This window comes from Sebastes umbrosus, chromosome 13 (assembly GCF_015220745.1).
Source record: "Sebastes umbrosus isolate fSebUmb1 chromosome 13, fSebUmb1.pri, whole genome shotgun sequence".
NCBI lineage: Eukaryota > Metazoa > Chordata > Actinopteri > Perciformes > Sebastidae > Sebastes > Sebastes umbrosus.
This window is the reverse complement of record NC_051281.1, coordinates 16,391,945-16,416,394: the sequence shown is the minus strand read 5'-3', so window position 1 is coordinate 16,416,394 and position 24,450 is coordinate 16,391,945. Positions and strand designations below refer to the sequence as shown.

Here is a 24,450-nt window from a genome sequence, read left to right as displayed (position 1 = left end):
AAGTTGACTTTGGATGCCACAAAAAACATAAGCTAAGTCCATCACTGAAGCACATTCAGCATGGCCAAGTCCAAAACAACTGGCTTTGACCGTCTGTGGTCGAGGTGATGTCCACCAAGCATTCACCAACAACAAGCCTCTCTCTGCACCCAAATCACTTTATTGTGCGAAGGCAGCCATGCCTGCAGAGTTTAGGGCCCTTCTCCTCGGTGGAGATCACCAAGAGAGACTTAAAACACTGATGAACGGATATACGCATGCCTTTTTGTTGTTGTTCTGTGAGTATGATTTTTATTTTCATACTTTATTGTATTATTATTATTAGAAAATAGAAAAGGAAAGACAACATCTTAAAAGAAAATTTAAATTGGACATTAAATTATCATGCAAATTGTGCAGCTCCAGTAGAAAACGCAGGTCTAATTTGAAGGCCAGTATTGTAGTCAGAGGACAAGTAGATTGTTCTCGGCTTTAAAGCCTGAAGGTCAGACGCAAGGAGGTATAGCTCACAGCCGACTGGGTTTGTTGTTATTGGGGGTAAAATCAGCTCTGTGGTCGAGTTCTCTTGTTTTCAACCTTCACCACACAGGCAGTAAACACCAGGCACAACAAAGTTTGCATTTATGTTAAAAAAAAACTAGGGTGAAAATTGGACATTTCTTAAACTATTTCACCACAGTTTAAAGAGTAAAAACACACCTTTAGCCAATCACCAATAACAAATTGTATTGCAGTGAAATGTTAAAGAATATAATGACCATATAAAAACAAACAAACAAGTTAAAGCGACCTGTTGCCTGTCACTTGTGTGACTGTTTCTTTTAGCTTGTGTAGCTTTTATCGTCTCCATTTATCGGTTTGTTGTGAAGCATTTTGAAATGTGGATTCTTAATTATTATTACCATCATCTTTACTATTATAATTATTCCTTGATCTGTTTTTGCTTTGCTTGTGCACTAAAATATTGTGTGATATTTAATGTTCCGAGCTTTAACTGTGACATTCATATACAGTATGAGCAACAGCAACAACAGATTATTCACATGTTGAAATTAGTTTTACAAGTTACAATTAAAAGTTTTGAGAGACCAAATTGAATTTAAATTGTTGTGCTGCTGAGCCTGTTTTGTTGTGCGTAAAATTAACTTTAATACTCCAACTTTACCAAATATAAATGGGAAGCTACTTTAAAAAAAAAAGTCCATATTTAGTTAAACTAATTGCTACCTCTTCACAAAGAAGTGTCTTTGTGTTAATACTGTGGGAAGTAGTTAGTTAGGCTGTGCATTGCTAACTAACTAACTAACTTGACCTTAACTTTGTATTGGCGCCCCCACTATCTTAAGCAGCTATATGACGCTGTCTGGCTGCATTTGGCTGTAAAGCAATAAAAGAACAAATACTGCAGGAAAACGTTGCGTAGGTATCAGACGCTTAGAAAACTTATAAAAGCTAATAGTAGTTGAAACATGTGTGGGAACGATTATAAACGGAAGAAAAAAAACACAAATCTCGAGTTGGCACAACATAGAAATATGAGCGTGTGATTGTGTGCAAAAATAATATATTACAATTATAGCAAGATTGAACCAATAAAAATTACACATTCAGCCATGAAAGCTGGACAAAATAAAAGACCAAAAATGAAAAAAGCCTGTGTAACAGTCACTGATGGAAGAACCATCTCTTCGCGTTTCATTACAAATGTTACCATGACTTTCATGAACCTCTAATATGACTGCAGTGGTGTGTTTCTTGATGCAGTGATGCGGTGATGATGACGTGATAATGATGCAATGGGAGGATCCATTAATAGATTCACTCTCATGTAATGGTTTATACTGGGTATGTTGGTCTGGTTGGTCATTCTTTGATAGTAGCAGCCTTTAAACCCAGTCTTACCACCTGTGTGTGACCTGTAGGCTTCAACTTCTCCAACACAATGTGAAAACAACAAGAAAGGTGTTTTGGTAAATATAAACAACGAGCCTGCTATAGGTATGTCCATATAACACACACACACACACACAACAACAACAACAAAATGGCTTGTAATACGCACAGATGAGCCTGTTTTTAGCATTTAAAGTGCACAAAATTAAGGATGTGTGTATAGAATTACTTCTGAATTACAGCAGATCCATTTGGTCACAGCCACAGTAACCTCCTACTGACATGTGGAGGGTTTGTCTGTGTGTGTGTGTGTGTGTGTGTGTGTGTGTGTGTGTGTGTGTGTGTGTGTGTGTGTGTGTATGTGTGTTTGTGTGTGTGAGCTGCTGCTGTGGTGTCTATTAGGCGTCTGAGCTGAGAGAAGCCATAGACACAATAGCACGTACTATTGAAGAAAATACACAAATATAAGTAAACAAATAAATAAATAAAATGCAGTATAATTACTATTTTACAGTACTGAAATTGCAAATAAAAAGGTGGATGATTCTGGCATAGGCTAATATTTTTAAAGCAGTCTTTGAAAATATTTAATTTACTATTATATAACCTTTGTAGCTGCTTGGTAGAGGTAAAGGCAGACACTATAGCTGAATCCAGGAAGTTTCATTTAAAGTGAGGTTGAGGAGGATTGTTTCCGAGAAAGATGTTATTAAATGTCTGTGTATAAAGGAAAATTTTACATTTCTTCCATGCATATAAGATGAGATATTCCTTTATTAGTCCCACAGTGGGGGAATTTGCAAATGATATGATATATGCTAGATGTATAAAGTGAGGAGTATTCAGTCATCTTAGTGAAAGGTAACACACGCTGGTGTTTCCATCACTGCAGGCAGCCAAAAAGCTGGTCTCCAAAGACTCCAAAAGTCTCCAAAGTAAATCCTCAGTTAAAATCAGTCAAATATGGTGGAAAAGGTGCAGACTATGACATATTTTGCATATCAGATTACAGATAAATATGATCAACTAGTGAGCGAATGACTGAATGGGCGTGAATACACACATAGGTGCCATTTAATACACTGCGTAAAAATATAAAATGACTCACATGATGCACAATAACTAATTTAAAAAAAGGATCTTTATTTACAAATGTATTCATCTGCAGGTAGCGTTCATTTTACAAAAACCTGTGTCCGTGCGTAAAAAGATGGCTGGTCTGCAGCCTATAATGCGTATTTCTTACAAATAACATGCTTAAATGCATAAACATGATTCATAAATTAGGTCCATTTGAAACTATATTTCATTCATTATGTATTTAATAAAGATCTGTATTTAAAAGAGATGCATCTGATCTGTAATTGCGCACTTACGTTTGGATAGCAACACAAACCACAAAAATCACACTCTTATTTAAATACAGTTAAAATATAGTTCAAACCAACACCATCAGAATGTTTCGGATCTACAAACAGGTTTTTTTTTCAGGCATTTGAAGTAAAAACACCTTCTGGCTTAATTATTTTCGTCCGCAGACGGACTTTGAATGTGTTAATGCGGCCATATAGAACAAAAACAACGTTACTTTTGCTCATTTAATCAGATTTCAAATACATTGGAGGGGAAAACAGGCATTTAATTGAATAACAGCAATTAGGAAATAGACATGCAATCATAATACATTTCGCAATACTGACTCGTTAATGTTTTATCCGTCCGTAAACATGAACTTGACTGTTTGCTTCCACATAAAGGCCCACTACTGCACCACATGCGCAGGAACACCATACAAAAACACACAAAGAACCATATTCCTGTTTAAACTATATAATAGGCGTAGTTTTGATAGACTTTTTTTGAGCTGGATGGGAAGTAATTAGGTTTAAAATGTTTATTATTATCCGCACATGCAGGCCATAACCAGGAGGACAGCAGGGCCTACTGCGCATTTGGAGAATCTCAATATCAAAAAATGACCAATTAATCCATTATAGCTTAATCTGCAATGCATTTTCATCACTATTAATATCATTGAACTTGAGAGTGGATAGCCTATATTATGTGGCAGGAATAAAAACATTTTATACACATCTATAAATACAAGTCCATGCCACAAACCGAGAGGTGTGCGCACACACACACACATGTGTGATGTGCTGCAACATTCATAGTACAACACGGATTCTTGTGCGCTTTGCTGGTCACGATCAAGTCCAAAAGGTCATCATCAGTAAGCAGAGAAAGCATGCTCCCTCATCATCAGACGTTTCTTCTTCATCCTCCGGTTCTGAAACCAGATCTTCACCTGTTGGTCGCTCAGGTCCAGTCTCTCTGACAACTCCTTCCGTTTCTGTCTGTTGATGAATTCATTCATCATGAATTCATTCTCAAGTTCAGCCAGCTGCAGCTTCGTGTAAGGCTTCCTCTTCTTTCTGGTTTTCACTTGTGACGAGCACCACGGGGCACCTTGGAGGATAGCAGAGGTAGAAACAAGTTTTATACTTTTGAATTAACACCTAACGTCAGGAGCAGAGGATGGAGAGTGAAGGAGAAGTATAACTGCTCCCAATGGGACTGGAATAGTGCTGCTCATATCTTACAAAAATAAAAAGTGGTTTAATAACATTATAATAAAAAATATCAGAGGGCTCGCCTGCTGTACATATGGGGAAAATATGGCTTATATTACAAGAACCCCAGACACAGTATAGCCTCTATATAAGGATATTATGGGAATATTAAAATAATAATCATGCCACAGGAGATATAAACCCATAACAGTCATGTGAGCTCCTATAGCCTATAACAATATTCTCCAATGGAAATTAGTCTTTTATAACGATGTGACATGAGATCACAAGAGAAAAATAGGTATTAAATAAGATCAACAATTGTTTTTTTGTTTTTTTAACTCTACTCTTTCTTTTTGTCATTATTATTATTATTGTTATTTCTTTTCTTGGTTTTGAATGTTGAGGTTGTTTTCTCTATAGTGTACTTGATGGGTTTGTCTGTATAAGCTCATCTACTTGAAAGTTGGTTTATAGACTGTTGTAATTACAAACAGTAGGACTGCATATATGAAAACAGCCTTGAAAAAATAAAGTATAAAATAATAATAATAATAATCATGCCACAGGAGATATAAACCGACTATAAAATAGTCATGTGAACTCCTATATCCTATAACAATATTCTCCAATGGAAATTAGTCTTTTATAATGATGTGACATGAGATCAAAAGAGGAAAATAGGCATTAAATAAGATCAACAAGAAGCACAGATCTATACTTATATAGTCCCTATATGTTATCATAGTTAACAGAATAAAACCGGCTACATCACCTTCTGCAAAAGTCGTCCTGGAGCATGTGTGACTGGATGATGGGTGAATGGGATTCTGCTCCTGTTTGCTGTCAGTCCCATTTAGTGGATCCGGATCGAGCTGAGACCGGCTCTCTAGGTCTGAGTATCCTCGGTCACTGGCGGCCGCATAACCCTCCTCATCTCGCCTGCTGCCAGCCTCCTCTGTCTTGTGGTTGGTGACCTGGAAGCAGCGCGCGGACTCCTCCAGATGTGCCTTGACGTGGCCACCGCTGGAGGAGTTATTAGGAGTATTTATAGACAGAAACGTCGGACAGTAGCCTCCGAAGGCGCGGCTCTGTGGTGGCGGTGCTGCAGGTCCAGGCGTGGTGCACGATACACTAGATGAAGTCCACGGTGGCAGCGTGCACACCTCTCTCCGGTTGTAAGGGATCTGGTGGTGCAGCCCGGGGATGTGGGCTCCATTACTCCGCAAGTTGGAGAAATACAGCGACTCAGGAGTGGTGAAATTCAACAGAGAACCAACACCAACATAGCCGGGATTTAAAGGATTCCGCTCACACATTTCCATGGAGCTTTTTTTTTTCCCGCAAACGCTTCTTCTTGCAAAAGCCCTTTTAGCAAACTCCTGGAGAAATAAAGGGTAGGTAATTGTTGATTTGTTAATACGAGGTCACGTGATATGCAAAATATGTTGTCCAGCCCCACCCTTTTGCTCCCAGAACGGCAAAGCAAAAATACTCCATGAGGAAATATTTTGGTATTGAGTGGGTGGATGTGGAGGGGGGTGACGGATGAAGTTCAATTCCAACCATCTGTTTAGTGTGAATATCAGAAGAATGTTTGGCTCATGTCAATTTCTGTGTCAGGGGCTCTTATTTCAAAAGCACATGCGTGGAAGCTCTTTTGGCATCATTGTGCTGCTGTGACACGAAGAAGAACAAGGTGACCAATATAGTACAAGGGCAAATACAGGGCCTTAAATGCACCACAGGATACAATGCACACCCGCATATACAAAAGCTTCATAAACTACTTATAGTGCTGAATTATCATGATTTAACAGAATACTTTTGGACTAGTAACGTTCAAAATGTTTCTTGCATTTTTCTTGCAAAAAGCACATGCGTGGAACCTCTTCTGGCATCATTGTGCTGCTGTGACACCAAGAAGAACAAGGTGACCAATATAGTACAAGGGCAAATGCAGGGGCCTTAAATGCACCACAGGAAAGAGGACTCAATGCATACAGAAGCTTCATAAACTACTTATAGTGCTGAATTATTATGATTTTACAGAATCATTTTGGGTTAGTGACGTTCAAAATGTTTCTTGCATTGACAGAAAACACAGAAGCTTCATAAACTACTTATAGTGCTGAATTATTGTAATTTTACAGAATATTTTTGGGGTTAGTAACGTTCAAAATATTTCCTGCATGCTTCTTGCAAAAAGCACATGCGTGGAAGCTCTTTTGGCATCATTGTGCTGCTGTGACACCAAGAAGAACATGGTGACCAATATAGCACAAGGGCAAATGTAGGGCCTTAAATGCACCACATGGAGAGCGGATACAATGCATATACAGAAGCTTCAAAATGTTTCTTGCATTGACAGAAAACACAGAAGCTTCATAAACTACTTATAGTGCTGAATTATTATGATTTTACAGAATACTTTTGGAGGTTAGTAACGTTCAAAATGTTTCTTGCATTAACAGAAAACACAGAAGCTTCAATAACCAATTTATAGTGCTGAATTATTATGATTTTACAGAATATTTTGGGGTTAGTAACGTTCAAAATGTTTCTTGTATTGACATAAAAAACACAGTGAATCAAAGAGGTGGAGAGATGTTCATGACAACAAGTCATAATAACAATCTCTTTTTCCCTCTCATGCAATGTCAACAATGTGACAGCAGAAACCTCACACATTCATTACAGAGGCCCATTGTTATATTAGGTTACATTAGACTACATTATATTGTAGCCTTGGATGTTTCCAAGTGGTCACTCCCTTGTAAACAATGTAATCTGCATTCGTGTCGGCCTCGAAGCTGCTACAGTATATGAAGAGTAAACATAATGAAATATATCCGCATTTCATAAAATTCACATCGACTTTTAACACGAATTAGTTTGAAAACATTTTTCTGCATTTACCACCTGATGTTTCTATATGCTACCTCATTTTTTTTTCTCGTATTTCAAAGGCCACATCTAAAATAAACTGGATCTAGGATACTTTAGGTTGATAGTGTCTTAAATAAAAGGAATTTTAGTTTTTTCGTCCGGAGTTAAAAAAAAGGATCATTACAACCGTCATCTGTATAAAAGCTTCTGCATGGTACCACTATACTGAACAATTACGCATCTAGTCAAATGTTGGCACTTCAAATAAACCACAGATAACAATCTCCCTTTGCAAAAGGATTACTCTGTCGTTTGCATTTAAAATTATAAATATCAAATAATGCAAATTTAGTAATCCAAGTCCAAGATCATTTTACCAGCAAAAGCCTACTTAGTGTACTAGAACATATAGAGATATATCATTACACTCTTGGTAAACTACTTGTGTTTTATAACCACCACTATAATATTCCTATCATATTTCAATATTATTCAATGCTACGTGTAATAGCCTATACTCAGAATAAACTATTATTAGGCCTCCATTAGGTTTATCATTGTTCTTTGTGGTATTATTGGAGAATAGTTTCTGCAGTTACAATGTCCCCCTGAAATTTCTCACAGACTAGGATTAAGTAAGATTTGTGTGTGTGTGTGAGTGTGTGTAAGAGAGAGAGAGTGTGTGTGTGTGTGTGTGTTGGGGGTGGGGATTTCAAAAATACACTGACACTGAAGAGTTGGAGCAGTTGGTTTTTCAACACAAAAGCATCTAATAGTGGGAAAATGCATTTAAAGATGACTGTTTTCATCACTTCAGAGACAATAAAGTAATACTATGAGGCTATAACACAAATCTGCAGATGGGATTGCTTATGACTACATGTTGTCCAGGTCAACAGGCTTATTTTATTTATTTGCATAGAGCCAATCACCCTAAAGACATTACACTGAGACTGAAAATATACATATACAGGGTTTAAACCAGACAATTGTCTCAAAATCACCATCATGCAATCATTTGAGTAGTTGCGGCTGTAATCCAATAGGTGGCAGTACAAGTTCATATGTGGCTTTCATCCTGCCATGCTGTCTTTTGCTCTTTTCATTGTCAGTTCCTTAATTCCGCAATTAAACATCAGCAGTTTCAGTCATCGCTGAGTTATGTAGATTTACTGCTTCGTGTGTGTGTTTGTGGCAGACTGAGGGACCATATGAGAGGATAATGTCTGCAGTGTGTGTGCCTATAACAACATCAGCAGTCAAGGTAAGACAAGTGAGGAAATTACACTATATACGTGTATTTGTTGCAAACTATTGTTCCAAGTATGTTTGTTGCAAATGATGAATGAAAAACAAACAAAACAGCTGGCAAAACATGTGTAATAGCGACACTTTAGATAGTTTAGACAGTTTAGATAGGAAAAAAACAACTTAACTTAAAATTATAGGCTAATGTAGAAAATTAAATACAACAATACAAAATAGTACGTCTTTAAGTCTGAAATATTTTACTATAAAAGTGCGAAAAATTATATACTGTATATACAGAATAAAAACAAAGACAAGGATATTACCCAACTAACTGCATTATCTAGAATGAATGTTAATGAAAACTGTTTTTTAAAAGTTTTTTTTATAAATTTGTTATTATATATTTACACATTTTATGTATTATATATATATATAATTGTTTTTTGGGTTTTTTTTAACATTTTTTTACACATTTAAGCTATATTCAAAACTTGTATAGTCCCAGTGTGTTTTCAATATTCAGGCCTACACACCGCGATGCGTAAAATCATGTCTAATCTCCAAATTGCCCCCATACAGTAAAAAAAAATAATAACCCCCAAAAAAATGAGCTACCTGAATAAAAACGCAAAAAAAAGTATTTGTGTTTATCGCAACAGAAAACTTGTGAACAAACTAATCGCAACTGAAAGAAAAGGAAATAAACACACTCGTTTCGTCTTCAACACATAGTTGCCTCCTGAATGGCAAATTTTCATTTTAATCTGTTTTACTTTGCTACAAATTTCACTCCAAAACGTGGCGTTTTATCACAAACTGTGCAGAGCTTCGGTTACCCTTTAACCCCATTTGCATGATTGTTCACCACAAGTCCAGTAATATCCTTTCTGGTTTCTACTGAAAACTACTGATTTCCTGAAAATAAGTAAAGCCTGACTCAATATTCAGCATCTATTATATATTGTCTTAACCATTAGCCTTATTAAACATTAAAAGACGAAACTTTTTAAATTGAATTAATCCCTAAATGAATGTTTTGAATGAGATTTTAGGTGCAGGCAACTGCTTCTTTAGAAATATCAAAAAGCAGAAGTTTGTATATTTGAGACTTTCAGACTTAAAGTGTGAAGTTGGACCCACATGTACCAAAAGGAAGATGGGCTCCTACAATTAGAAAATTAGGAGAAGTTTTAGTGTTGAGTTTTAGTGGTCTTTACTGCTCTTCGTCCTTCATGTTTAGGGTGTCAGGAGCCAAATTGAGGAGCTTCAGTCTGCTTCTTTCCCTTTGCCCTTTGAAGGAAGCTATCCGCCGTCTATTGTCCTTGGTAATAAACTTGCTGCTTCCCTCGTTCAAGTTCTCTGGCTGGAGAAAATGTTGCCTTGAATCCTCCAAGTGTTGAAACCTCAGCAGTGTTTAGAGACAGAGGAAACCAAAGTGGATTTTAAATAGAACTGTAGGTCACCAGGTTTCAATAAGCAGTTTTTGCATGCAAAAAAATACATATATTATATTGTACATTATGCTATGTATTTATTTTGCATTTGTTTTATGTTGTGGCGTCTGAAACTTTAATGTATGTTTAAATGCTGCTCTTTTGACCTGGTCTCTCTTGCAAAAGAGATTCGTAATCTCAATGAGTACTACCTGGTTAAATAAAATAATTAAATAAATAAATATAAAATGTTTTTCTAATTCTTTTCTAATTATGTCCATTTGGTGCTGAGGGAACATTGGGAACTCCTTATTCAGAAATAATAGATCCTAAAGGAGCTAATAAGGTTTTATAGAGAGCAGGTTTACTTAATGTGTGGAATAATTTGCAGCTGAGAATCGACTATTTATCGACTAAATTTAGCAGTTAAGTTTGGAAAATGCGAGAAATCTGACCTGCAAATTGTGGTATCGAAACGTAAATGATTACAAATAAAAAGAAACATCTGGTGTGTGAAAACGATGGAGGTATTTAAGCGTATTTAGTGGGCCTATTAATTAAATCCCACGGTTTAGAGTTTCAGGGCTTAAAGATGCGAGATGAAACTGGAGTCACACTTTGAGACGTAACTTTAGAAGAATATAGAGTCAGCGTTTCTGCACTTTATGCACTCGAGGGAAAATGTGCGTAAAATAGCCCAAATTTAAAGATTAAATTCAAACCAAGGTAACCTGGTTAATCCTTTTCAATCCAGCTGAGTTTGCACCAACATTATCGCCAAGGTCATATTTTAAAATATCCACAGTTAACAATTTAACAATGTGGTACACAGAGTTTTGTTTAAAAAATGAGTAGGTTAATAAACAAATCGACAACAGGTAACTCAGTCTGAATAGATGACTATATGATAACGAGTTAATTGTGAATATACTATAACAGACTGATAATGTGTTAACTAAAATAGTGACATCTGTAATAAGGATAGCTTTATAAATGAGCTGCTGCTGAATGACACAAAGCTAATATATATATATATATTATATACACATCCATTTCTAATTATCTACATATTAGTAACTTTGACCGAAAGTGCATTCTGTGCATATTAGTCGCTATTGTTGAATATAGTGCCACATTAGGCCTAAAGCACCAAATCTATTGAGGTTTTAACTCTATAATTATTGTTTAGTTAAATTTAATTTTAATGACAAAAAAAAGAGAAAGCAGGAAATCGACCAACGATATTTAACGTCAGTTAAAGATAAAGATGCAGAAGCATGAGTGATTGTTGAAACCTACACTCAAAAACATAGTTTACTATATTTATTCTAGGTTCATTACTGTCGCCTGCTACTATGTAATAATACCTTTATACTGAATGAACAGCATCTCGCTATGCCCAGCATAATAATAATAATAATAATAATAATAATAATAATAATAATAATAATAATAATAATAATAATATGTGTTATGTTTCTGATTTGACTCAGTGTCGTGAAGCAGTAGGAAAATACATTTATTTTATCGTTCATGATGCTGGACATATGAAAATCTACTGTGTGGCTTCTTGTTAATACAATACATCAAAATATGTTAACTGTTCAAGACTGAATATATAGATATTGTAGGTTAAAGGCAGCAGTTAGTTTGGTCACCGTTCTGTTTTTTGGTTATTTTGCATTCACAACAAGTCGCCACTAGATGGCGCTCTCACTCAAGGAAAGAAATCTGGAGACCAGCAAAGGCATAGCAGTCCTCACACTAGCATGAAACTGGCATAAAGCAACAGATTCATTTAGCATTCAACACTGAAACGTCTGATTAATGAGTTGGTTCAACTCACTGTGGGGGTTTGTGTTTGAATCAGAGGTACATCTGATGCAAACATCTGAGCAGTCTAAAAGAAAGAAGCCTACATCCAGTAGAAGGTATTATTCGGGTTGATTTTTGAATGATAAGATTCTCAAAATATTTTTGGGGAGGAATTGGAGGTAAAATATTAAATATCTATGCAATGATGTGCTCTCATTTCAACCAGCTGCACACAAGAAAGGTATCCACATTCCTCATTATAAATACACTATGCATCCTGTAATGACTGTATGGGATCGTGAAGCAGACTGGTGATGAAAAAAAGAAAACTGTGTAAAATGAATGCTGAACATTGAATTTATTCTGTAACCGCATACTATGTATTCAACAGCTGCACATGGATTTACATACTGATCTGAACCGCAGCTCATTAGATACACATGTAAAGCAAGATGCAAATTGTGTTTCAGTAGTTATTTGACTCTAATTTAGGACAGAGTTCATGGTGTTGTTTAAGTGACTGATCTCCATATCTATACCCTATATATACCATTTAATGACACACAAGTTTATTCATTACTATTTGGACCATATGTAGATTAGCAATTAGACAGTGGCCGCTGTTTAAAGTAAAGAGTACATGTATAGGTACAGCATGGCACGCAGACTCCAGTGATACATTACTATAGCACATGGAATTTATATGGAAACCTTTAGAAAAAGTGAACACCAAATAGTTACTTCAAGGTGTTAAAAAAGACCATTCAGAAAACAATCAGGCCTTAGTTTGGTTTTATCAAAGTGAGCAGACGTCAGTGATAATCTGTCTCCTCTCTATGTCAACTTCCGGAGGTGGATTAAAGGGGACATATCATGAAAAATTCACTGTGCATTCCAATAACCATACTACCATAATATTTAGTATGCCAGAAAAAGATTTAGTAATACATAGTATGTCAAATGCAGTATGCCAAAAAATACCAGGATGTCCTACTACATCCGGTCATGTTTTGCAGTATGTAAGCCAGCATGCTTTTCTGGCTATTCTGACCCACAATCCGGTGTGCAGTGGATATACAGTATGAGCAAGAGGGTCAAAGTTCAAGCACAATGTTGCAACAGTACGGACTTTGTAAGGGCAGCTGCAGTATGTACTAAAAGTAAAAAGAAAAAGTATGCGATTTGGAACGCAGCCTTAGTTTCACCCAGCTCAGCCAGTCAGTTTTTTTTTTGTGGGCTGGCTAGATCAGAAAACATGTGATCCAATAAGTTATTCAGATTTGGCTCCCCTTCCTTTGTCACATGCTGGCTAAAGTATCTCCACCCACGGCTTGAGAACTACTTTATCTTTGCACCATATTTTTCTCGCAAGCCAGCACGTAAGTAATAAGTATGAACCTGAAAATGAGCATGATATGTCCTCTTTAGGCTAACAGGTAAAATCAGTAAAGCCTCACAACTGAATTTTCTGGTCAGGCTACTTCATAGAAAGATAAATTCAAAAATATTTTATGTACAATGGCTTTGATAAAATCTGCAATCTATTGACAGACCTTGAACAATATATCTGCATTTTGTTTTGTTAGAATCATGCAGAGACATCATTTGGATCCCTCTTCATGTGGTTTGGAGAGCTGATAAGTAAAGGAACTACTCACTCACCTGTTCTTATCTGGGCACACAGTAAATGCAACCTCTTACAACACGTGCACTTCAGGTGATTCAAAAAAACAAACAAGGCATCTTACATTTCAATACAGAGATTTTGCCTTAAAGGGTCATTTCGGTATTTTTCAACCTGGATCCTATGTTCCCATGTGTTTGTGCCTAACTGACTAATAGAGACAACACTTTCTAAATTTGGTCCAGTATTGAGGGAGAGCGCTGTAGACGGCAGCCGCTCACGGGCTGCAATATGGTGCTATTGGGGCAAGCTGACACCGTCATTTACTTGTTTTTGCCATAACAGGCTGTGATTGTTATAATAAGTGTCTGACATTATGGAAAGAGTCCCACTGAAGGAGAAGTGTCGTTCTGAAATCTGGCGAGGTGATGTGTTGCTGGAAGACAATCTGAGCCTGTCAGTGGCAAAAACAAGCACTTTAAGTGAATGTAACGATGAACTGACGCTGCTCACTTGCCGTCGCAGCTCGTTTAGCGGCTGCCGGTTACAGCGTTATCCCTCAATACTGGACCAATTTCAGAACTTATTGTGCCTATTAGTCACTTAGACACAAAAACATGAGAAAATAGGGTCCAGGACAGGTAGAAAAATATATAATTTATATAAAAAAGTACCCTTTAACCCCATTTGCTTGATTGTTCACCACATGTCCAGTAACATCCTTTCTGGTTTCTACTGATTTCCTGAAAATAAATAAAGCCTGATTCAATATTCAGCATCTATTATATATAATGTCTGTACCATTAGCCTTATTAACATTAAAAGACGGAACTTTTTAGATTTAATTAATCCTTAAAGGAATGTTTGGAATGTGATTTTAGGTGCAGGCAACCTATTTTTTTAACTTCCTGTATTTATCTGACCCACTTAGTATTAACACACACCTTCACAGCTTCATCACATGAACACCTCGTTTAAATTATCAAGGGATAATCAAGAGACAGTATTAATACAGAATATGCATATGTCAAATATACTCCAGATAACATGTTCTTTTTCCATTCTGGCTACAGGAGATGTATCATCTGCGTATGTTGTGTGATTAATTTTACACTGTCTGCTACTGTTATTAATGGTAAAAGAATGGCTCACATCTAATGGTTGTTGGGGTTTTGTGGAGACTGGGTGGAGTTATAGCCGCTCTGATGGAGTCAAGTTCAAGGAATCAAAGGATGAATCGCTCACAACGGCTTAACGCAAAGCAATACTGCAACTTTTACCAAAAATAAAAGCAGATGGTCATTGCCTCTGATGGATTTCTGCAAGTTTCAAATCGCTGCCAGTTGATTGATAAATGGAGATGAGTTGTTGCCACATTAAAAAAAAAATCTAAAAATACCACAGCATGCCTGCTAGATGATCAGCAGTAATGATAAGTATATATGGTTTAGCAAATGTGACAACATTTTCAAACGGCATGGTAAATGGTTGCACATTTACATACTCTTGCTCAAAATAAACATTGCTTTATCGTGGGCAAGACTGTCAACCCAGCTTGGTTTTGCATGTGTGTGCTATCTTTCATAAATATAAATTATATGGACAGATCATTTTACTGCTTTGATGAGGGATGAAAATGAAGGGTTTACATTTTTGGACTTCTGAATATGGGTCACATTTTTGTCGAACTGGTGGATATTTATATTGCCAAAAACTGTGCAGCATTTGAACATCCATGTTCATGTTGTCTTGAACTCAGTGGGTCTGAAAAGTGAAGCCAATGTGGAAGTGCCATGAACTTGCATTATTTCTAATAGCCAGCAGGGGGCGACTCCTCTGGTTGCAAAAAGAAGTCTGATTGTATAGAAGTCTATGAGAAAATGACCCTACTTCTCACTTGATTTATTACCTCAGTAAACATTGTAAACATGAGTTTATGGTCTCAATCACTAGTTTCAAGTCTTCTTCAATACAGCATGATGTTCATTTAATAAATTAGTTGATCTTATTTAGAGTCAAATAGACCATAAAGCAGGGGATGCTTTAGGGCGTGGCTACTTTGTGATTGATAGGTCGCTACCACGGAGTTGTCTGTGTTTTCATCTTACAACTTTAACCCTTTCACAGTGTGTTTTCAGTTCATGAAAGATAATTCAAACATTTTTGGTTGCCTGAAAATGTCTTATTCAGCGTTGTACTTATAGCTCCACCCTCTCGTGTCACTTCTGGTTGCAAAGAACCAAAATGGCGACGGACAAAATGCCGAACTCGAGGTTTCAAAACAGCAGTCCACAAACCAAAGGGTGACGTCATGGTAACTACGTCCAGTGCTTTACAGTCTATGATTGAACTCATCATCATTTTCAACAAATAATGTCAGAACTTAAAGTAGTTTTGCTTACTGCAATACATTTCAGGGAGCTGGTAGGGGTCCCAGGCTGAAGGGAGGCCTTCAGAGATGTAAGGACCCTAAATTCACCCCTGAAGTGGTAGCCACTATGTGCCTTAAGTTGCAGTTCCTCTAATGGCCACTAGATGCTGCATCCAGACAAGACTGACTGTAAGAAGGTGGCTGAGAAACTCACCCCAACTTCTCACTAGAAATACAATCAAGGTGATCCCACATCTTCTAATGTGCCCCTAATAGGCCTTAACAGAAGATATTTTGATGTGTCACATGAATAAGAAAAGCACAGGTGATAATATAAATGAATGATGGCTGAATTCCTTTAGCTGCTTACAGGGACATCTGAACCATCTGTAATATTATTAGTAACACCTGTGTTTTTCCTGCTAGGACAAGTCAAAATGTCTGCTGATGTCTTTGGAAGCTTTATGTAAAAAGACACTGCACACAGGTGATTTTAATCATTCAGCCGATTAGACCTCTCCACAGGACAGTGTGGGCGTGTTTTCACTGACTGACATCTCCCCAACTCTCCTGTTAGCTTTGTTGCACCTGTTAGGACGGCACACCTTCATCACTCTTACAGGTAGATTGCAACTTCCAGCATAGCTCCCCAACTGTCTAAGCGGAGGTCGAATCAGCAGAATAACTGAAAACACCTGTGTGGGTGTGATGTGCAAGGCCTTAAAGATAAATGTTTTCAGTGATCTTTGCTTGATTGACAGCCATTTCAGCCCATCAGAGTCAGCCATGGCGGTTGCTGCTTGCTTGTCTCACTTCAGCTCTACAGGCTCTCTCCTCTTTGTCTAGATTTGGATTTTCGCATATGACACACCTGATTTTCTACAGTGAATTGTCACAATGTTAAAAGGCACAAATTATGTTTATATAAGAAAATTGTATGTGTGTTATATGTTTTCTTTCTAATTTGTTACAACAGCTTTTATGCTGATTTCCCATGGCTTTACAGGGAGTTTTACTCTGATTTTATGCTTCATCTACATCTTATTGCTAACTGCTGCTATGCAATGCTACTGTGTGCAAAATGGGGTTACTAACAATAGCCTATTTGTGCTTTGCATGGATAAATATGCTAAATATATTTAGTTATTGCTATATTACCGAATCTATGTTTAATACTTTCTGTTTTGAGAATGCTGATATTGTTATTGTTACCACTTCTGCATGTTTCTGAATCTGCACTCAGTTAATAATCAGCTGGCTGGCTACCACTGGCACATTTTTGGAAATGCTAATTAATGTGTATTGTCCTTATAAATCAATAAATTAAATATATAACCATATCACCATCTTTTTTTATTTGCACTTTGTGAAAGAAAGCTTTACAGATTTATACCTGTCTGGTGTGTTTCATATTCATTTTTACCAATGTCAGTAAAGAATAATTGTTTTTTTTATGCAAAGGGAACAGTGATCATTTTCAATTAGTATTGATCATTATGAGTGTTTAACACATGACTTTCAATACAATTAATTTCAGTTTGCTTATTGCTTATTTCATGACAGATTAGCAAATTACAATTTTATTACCATGCACAGAAAAATATGCAAAAATCCTGAATCTACTTCCTTTAAGCTTTCGATCTCAAGATGTTGTTGAAGTTTAACATCAAACTTTGCATACTGGTGGCTACACATGACAGGAAGTTATAATATCCAAAAAATGCTAACTCAAATGCTGAGAAACCCTGTGACCTCTGCACAATTCAAAAGTGCTGTCCACACTATGATTTAGGCTGATTCTGTATGAATTCTCAAACTTTGGATTCATATGTATAGATCCAAAATGTTCTTAACATATGTGTAGGCAAGGGTCCACTCAGAGTGTGCTGTTGTTGTTCATCAGTGCAACTGCACTTCAACTGAGGAGCTTAAGAAACATGCATCTGTGCCATGAATCAGCCTCTAAAGAGGAGCTTGAGAGCCACTTCAAGTCATCCACATGAAAGACTTCATGTCCAAGTATAAATGTAGCAAAAGACCCTTTCACTAAAATGTATAAATATGCACCAAGTTTTTGAAAAAGAAAATTGAAATTTTGAAATATGAATATTAAAGCTTTGGGAACGTAATTATATTTTGACTCAATATTCAAACAGAAGATAATGCTTTTATCTGTTTTTCTCTAATACTTCACTGATATACGAACACATGCACTTAGGAACATCTCTTGATAAGTCTTTACTCAAACAATGCAACCAGTAAAAGGCCAGATTTACACTTCGTTTAGCTGACAACATGAGCAGAACAGTGAGATTTGCTCTATTATGCTCAACAATAGTAACTTAAGTAAAGTTTAGAGTAAAATTCAAAGATACATTTCAAATGATTATAGGATTATACAACTCAAAAGTGTCTGCAATGTTAAAATATCTTAAGATAAAACTCTTCATACATATGAAGATTCATCAGCTGCACAAAAGTAGATACATGCATGCAAATTACCCAATTATATTAAAGCTCTTGGAGATTACAAACCAGTGTCTTATTAGAGTACAATGTTATTTTTTTCATTCAAAAATAAAAGAAAATTGCGTTCACTAATGAAGCGATGCATTTAACTAAATTAAATATTAATTGGTCTTATCCTGCAAGTAGTAAAACATGATTCTCCTAAATTAGATTACAATTTTTTGAACAAAGTAGGCTGAAATATATTTAATTTAGCCACATGCAGTAAGTTGATATTGAAATGCAAGCTGTAACAGGTTCTTATCCTGGTTCCGAGGCCTTATATTTGTCTAAATTCAGTGTCATATTCTGGGTTATCTCAGAGGGCAGACAGTAGACTTTGTTCTGATTTGAATCCCATTATATTTCTCACCAGTATTATAAAAATAGGACAGGAAGTGTGAGGTTAGGGATGTGGCTTTTGCAGCTTCCAGCTTTTCTAAAATGGCTTTGCAGAAGCCTAATTAAAATAAAAATTCATATCACCTATCTGTTAATTGCCATATAAACTAATTTTGCCAGGGAAGGCTCCCAGAGTGCTCAGCAAAGACACAAGTTAGGACATCAGGTAAACTACAACCCACAACCTCCCACTCAACACCTCACATCAATGACAGCAATTAATATTAAAAACCTGCAGGAGGCGCCAGAGGACGCGCAGAGGATCATCTGATGCCTTTCTAGTCATTTCACATGGAGAAACCAGGAGCCCATGCATGGGTGTTATGTCTTTACACATCGAGTCTCCGGTGGAGTTAATATGATTCATATATGCGGCGTATAATATTTCCCTGTAAATACCCTCAAATACCATGCAGATAATAAAAGGCTAAATAAATGATAATAATAAATGACTTTAAACCGATGGTAGATTCTGTTAAAAATGTAAAATATTGCGCTCTCAAATTTGAGTAATTTGTTTAAATTCAACATCAGAGTAAATCAAAAATGAACAAAGAAAATGTGAAGAATTACCTGTAACGAAATGTATTAAAAAAAAATAACAGCGACTATTCATTATTAAATAATAATAGAAATATTTTTTTAGAAGTAGCCATCCATAACATACAAATAAGCTACATCTACATGCATTAATACATATATAAAGGTGTGCTGTTGTCGGTTAATGTGTACTAATGCAACCATTATCACACCACATCAAAATGTGTCTTTGACGAACTGTGTGGAACAAAAAAAAAACAAAAAAGAGGAAAAAATATGAAATGGACTAAAAAAATAAATTAAAAAAAATCAACCCAGAAATAATAATAATACTCCTAATCTCTCATTACAAACTTGCACCTTAATCCTAAAAGCACTTCACATACTGATTAAAAAGTCGCAATACTGGGGAGAAAAAAAAGAAAGAAAAAGAAATAAGGAGGATAAATAAAAAGAGCAACGATTAGAGAAGGGGAGGGCTAAAAAGAGAGGAGGGAAAACAATAGAGAATCAAAGCATAATAATATTCCTAAATGAAGAGGGAAATGTTGCACCGCTCATTTTATTAATCAGACTGTCAATTTCACCCAAGAGGCCAAACCCCAGAGCAATCTAAAACAGACTCAGAGATCAACCCAGGGACAAGCATCTCTCTCCTCTCTCTTCCTCTCTCTTTCCTCTCTCCACTTGGATATTATTCGTCTGACCGAAGGCCGCCTCCATCATCAAGTGACAGCCCTCTCCTATTTATTTGCTTATAAACCTGTTACAATAAATGATCATTGGAGCAACGTCAGCCGAGCATTTTAACAACGAACAGCAACCACTTCTTTTTTGATGAATGACATTTCGCTGCTGCTGCATGTGTGGAGGATGATGCTCGGCTCCTTTTGAAGCAGTCGCTCGTCGATTGCATTCAGATTCTTTTCATTTTTCGCGTCTTTGCTTTATATATAAAAAGGTTTAGAGACAGTTATTTAGAGACAGTTGCATGCGGATTTAAAGCTCCGACACAACTCATTGGTGCTCCAGCCCCCCCTGGACAAGTGGGGTGTGTTTTTTTTTTTTTTTTTCCTTCATCTTCTTGTTGCGCGGCTTAATGATGGAGAGGATAAGAAAAGAGATGATATTGATGGAGAGAGGTCTGCACAGTCCTGTCGCAGGCAAGAGGCTCGCAGACGCGCCTGGGAACTCAGTGCTGGAGGCCCTGGAAAACTCTCAGCACAGCGGACGACTCAGTCCGAGAATAACTTCGGCTTCTCTCCATGGAAATCTGGGGGACATCCCGACCAAAAGCAAATTTGAAATTGACAGTCTTTTCGGCACGCACCACAACAGTGAAAACACTTCTTCGGCGGAGATTTCCTCGTCAGAGAGCAGGAAGAAAATGAGCCTTTACTCCGAAGTTTCGCCAGATTCAGATATTAACAGTGATGTGGAGGTGGGATGCCCTTCGCACCGCTCACCGAGCCAGCACAAGGAAAACAACAAAGGTATTTCATTTTACTCCATATTCATCTTTTTTTATTTATCTATTTATTTTGTTTTATTTTGATGTTAATATAGCAGGTATTTGCCTTGTGTTTATTTATTTTATGTATTATTCTCTCTATCGAAAAACCGAAATAAACATTCTACATTCTATTATTATTATTAGGCCTGTTATTTGTGTTATTTTCTTTATTTTTCTTATCATCTACATTTGTATTATTGTTATCATTTTACTACAATGGATAAATATAGGCTAATATTAAGAGAAAAATCAGGAAAAAAATGTTTTGCATTTATCTCTAAAAAAAAATTGAAACCTTAGCCTATTAGTTTTATCATTGTTACCTGTCAAATGTACCTGCAGACCAACACGTTTTATTATTTAATATATTATCGATAACAACAGGCCTAATAATTTGTTTATTTTTATTTCATTCTTTTTCTTTCTTTTTTTTTTTTTTTTTAGGTTTTTCAGATTCTGGCTCTTCCAACATCAGCTCCAACTCCCTCCAGAATATGAACGGTAATTCATCGGGAGGCTCAAACAATTCAAATAGCGACCAAGTGAGAAGATATCGGACTGCTTTTACCAGAGAACAAATCGGACGACTGGAAAAAGAGTTTTACCGGGAAAATTACGTTTCGAGACCGAGGAGATGTGAACTAGCCGCAGCGCTGAATCTGCCCGAGACTACCATTAAGGTACAGATTAATCTCCATTATTCCTATCTGTGTGTGTGTGCACCATGTGTTTGTGCACAGAAAGCAATGCAGAATAATGATTATAAGAAAATATAGTAATGCTCATGAAATGTGTGATATTTTGATTTTACACAAAATAATATTTACTGGTGGTGCTAATCAAGTCAGATGTGTAATTTATATTCTTTCAATTAATGACATGCAAAAAAACATCATATTTTAACAGACATATTTTAGCAAAATTTGTTTTTTAACTGATCATTTTCCAAGTCAATGACAAGAGCATTTATAGAACATTTTTATCATGGCCTGCACTCTTCAGAGGTGTAAATGAGGTTGGAAACAACATGGCAGCTTCAATATGCACCTTGTTTTCACTCTTCTGCAGGACGGATAATAATGCACTATACTCACTTTTAACAGTCTCTTCTGCACTATATTCACTTTTTTAATAGTCGTGTATCACAGCTGTTACTCTGCACTATATTCAGTTTTAACAGTTCTCTTCTTCATCTTGTATTTTTATATCTGGTATATTTTTTGTACTTTGTACTACTAACTTTTTTTTTACAGCCTTTTTACTAACATGTTTTTGCACTATGGAACTGTGATGCTGGAAATTTCCCTCGGGATTAATAAAGTTACTATCTATCTATCTATCTATCTATCTATCCTCTGTGTGCAGGTGTGGTTTCAGAACAGGCGGATGAAGGATAAGAGGCAACGCTTGGCGATGTCCTGGCCTCATCCAGCAGACCCCAGCTTCTACACCTACATGATGACGCACGCGGCAGCTACAGGAAGTCTACCTTACCCTTTCCACTCGCACATGCCTCTACACTACTACCCGCACGTCGGCGTCACCGCAGCAGCGGCCGCCGCAGCAGCGTCGGGGGCCGCCTCGTCACCTTTCGCCACTTCCATCCGGCCCCTCGACACCTTCCGGGCCCTCTCGCACCCGTACTCGCGGCCGGAGCTCCTGTGCAGCTTCAGGCACCCGGGACTCTACCAGTCGCCCGCAGGCCTCAATAGTTCAGCGGCGGCTGCGGCGGCGGCTGCGGCAGCGGCAGCGGCGGTGAGCGGCGCGCCGTCCGCCGCGGGGCCGTGCTCGTGCCTCAGCTGTCACAGCAGCCAAGCGGCCAGCGCGCTGCAGGGCGCAAGGAGCGCCAGCGCGGACTTTACCTGCACAGCTTCCGGGCAAAGATCCGAGAGTGGATTTCTGCCCTATTCTGCTGCTGTTCTTAGCAAGACCTCAGTACCGTCACCAGACCCACGAGAAGAAAGTTCACTTAACAGATAACTCATCATCATCTTGCAGCAGCTACACCACCAGTTTCCTATTTTGCTCCTATAGTCCTACTTTAAGGGGATAGGCCTACTTTAAAAAAAAAAAAATCACACCTGGGTAAAGAATTATTAGGCAGCATTGTAAACACACACTTAGAAATTTAGATTAATTTCTATACAAGCCAAAAGACTCTTTATAACGAAAAACACCAATAGTATAGCACCGAAAATGTTCTCACAATTTTCTTGTGCCCTTGTGTTGACCAATTTGTATGCTGGATTAATTTGGAGAAAAATAATCACACCTGGGTAAAGAATTATTAGGCAGCATTGTAAACACACACATTTAGATTAATTTCTACAAGACTCTTTATAACGAAAAACACACCAATAGTATAGCACCGAAAATGTTCTCACAATTTTCTTGTGTTGACCAATTTGTAATGCCAGATAACTCATCATCATCATCATGCAGCAGCTATACACCACCTTTTTCCTATTTTGCTCCTATAGTCCTACTTTAGGGGATAGGCCTATAATTTAAAAAAAAAATCACACCTGGGTAAAGAATTATTAGGCAGCATTGTAAACACATTTAGATTAATTTCTACAAGACTCGTTATAACGAAAAACACACCAATAGTATAGTACCGAAAATGTTCTCACAATTATCTTGTGCCAGTAGACCAATATTTGATTAATTTGGAAAAAAAATAACAGACCATGCAGTGTATCCATTATGCCCCTCATGCCTCAATTAATGTGCCATTTGAAATTTATTTAGGCTTATTTATTTCTACGAATCCCACTGACTCACAATCCATATTTCTGCGGCTCAAATGTCCAATATTCATGGCCACCTTGGCTCCTCTGTATTTTTAAGATCCAAACGTAATTATTCTACATCTAAATTTAGATAGCAGAAGGTCCTGCTTTTCTGCCCAGCAGCATATCTTTCTTCACTATATAGGCCTAATAGACAGAGATTTTGGCAGGACAGCTTCTCCAACACCCTGCTCTATGGGGACCCCCCTAATCAGCTAGAAAGGGTGCATATCATTTTTGCAGCGCGTCTTTTTGTGTCAATTTTTATGTTAATAATGAGAGGATCATGACAAAAATTGCCAATCATGTACCTAGATGGAGCTCCTTTGAATACATGACTGTAAGAAAGTTCCTCGTTTTGAGACCCGCTGTCAAGTGCTAACAACCCGCGGAGGGAAGTCATTAGACATACAAAAGAGCTGGAACAAAGCGACAGTCCTGGTATACACACAGATGCACTGGATGAGGATAATATATGACACATGCAGGGTTTTAAAAATATTACACACAAAGGCAAGCCTAGAAAAAGAGCCCCTCAAACACACACACAGTAGCATCTCTTTTATTTACATTGCTGCAGCTCATTATATCAGATCCAGTATTAGGTGTGAACCCCCTTTAGGAGCACTGAGCAAGTTCAGACTAAACTAACTGAGTCTGGCTTTACAATCTGTCTGCGCCTGTAAAAATGGCTATTTTTATTCGTTCCTGTTGGGACATCACCGATATGTTAATTATAAAACATGTGAACTGTAAATCGTGAAATATTTTGCAAATAGTCCTACTGATAGTTGATAAAACTGAATTATTGATCGCCCTGGAAAAATCCTGAAAATGTGGATGGTA

General features: G+C 37.1%; 2 protein-coding genes across 3 annotated transcripts in view; one reads left to right on the top strand and one right to left on the bottom strand.

Annotated features, from left to right (window-relative positions):
* Nucleotides 1–3,016: 3,016 nt before the first annotated feature.
* hoxd12a (homeobox D12a) overlaps nucleotides 3,017–24,450 on the bottom strand; it is a 34,714-nt gene continuing 13,280 nt past the window's right edge. The window contains exons 2-3 of one of the 2 annotated variants that reach the window (XM_037789877.1): nucleotides 5,242–5,848; nucleotides 3,017–4,362 (exon numbers count right to left, since the gene is read on the bottom strand). In XM_037789877.1, coding sequence (XP_037645805.1) covers nucleotides 4,124–4,362; nucleotides 5,242–5,791 — 789 coding nt within the window. In that variant the 5' untranslated portion in view covers nucleotides 5,792–5,848 and the 3' untranslated portion in view covers nucleotides 3,017–4,123. Of the gene's footprint in view, nucleotides 4,363–5,241; nucleotides 6,524–24,450 lie in introns of those variants that run through there. The other variant, XM_037789878.1, reaches the window with a different exon arrangement.
* The window catches only part of evx2 (even-skipped homeobox 2), a 4,706-nt gene continuing 393 nt past the window's right edge, over nucleotides 20,138–24,450 (top strand). The window contains exons 1-3 of the mRNA XM_037789874.1: nucleotides 20,138–20,792; nucleotides 21,257–21,492; nucleotides 22,178–24,450. The exon at nucleotides 22,178–24,450 is cut by the window's right edge and continues 393 nt beyond it. Of these exons, the coding sequence (XP_037645802.1) occupies nucleotides 20,399–20,792; nucleotides 21,257–21,492; nucleotides 22,178–22,792 (1,245 nt within the window). The 5' untranslated portion in view covers nucleotides 20,138–20,398 and the 3' untranslated portion in view covers nucleotides 22,793–24,450. The remainder of the gene's footprint in view (nucleotides 20,793–21,256; nucleotides 21,493–22,177) is intronic.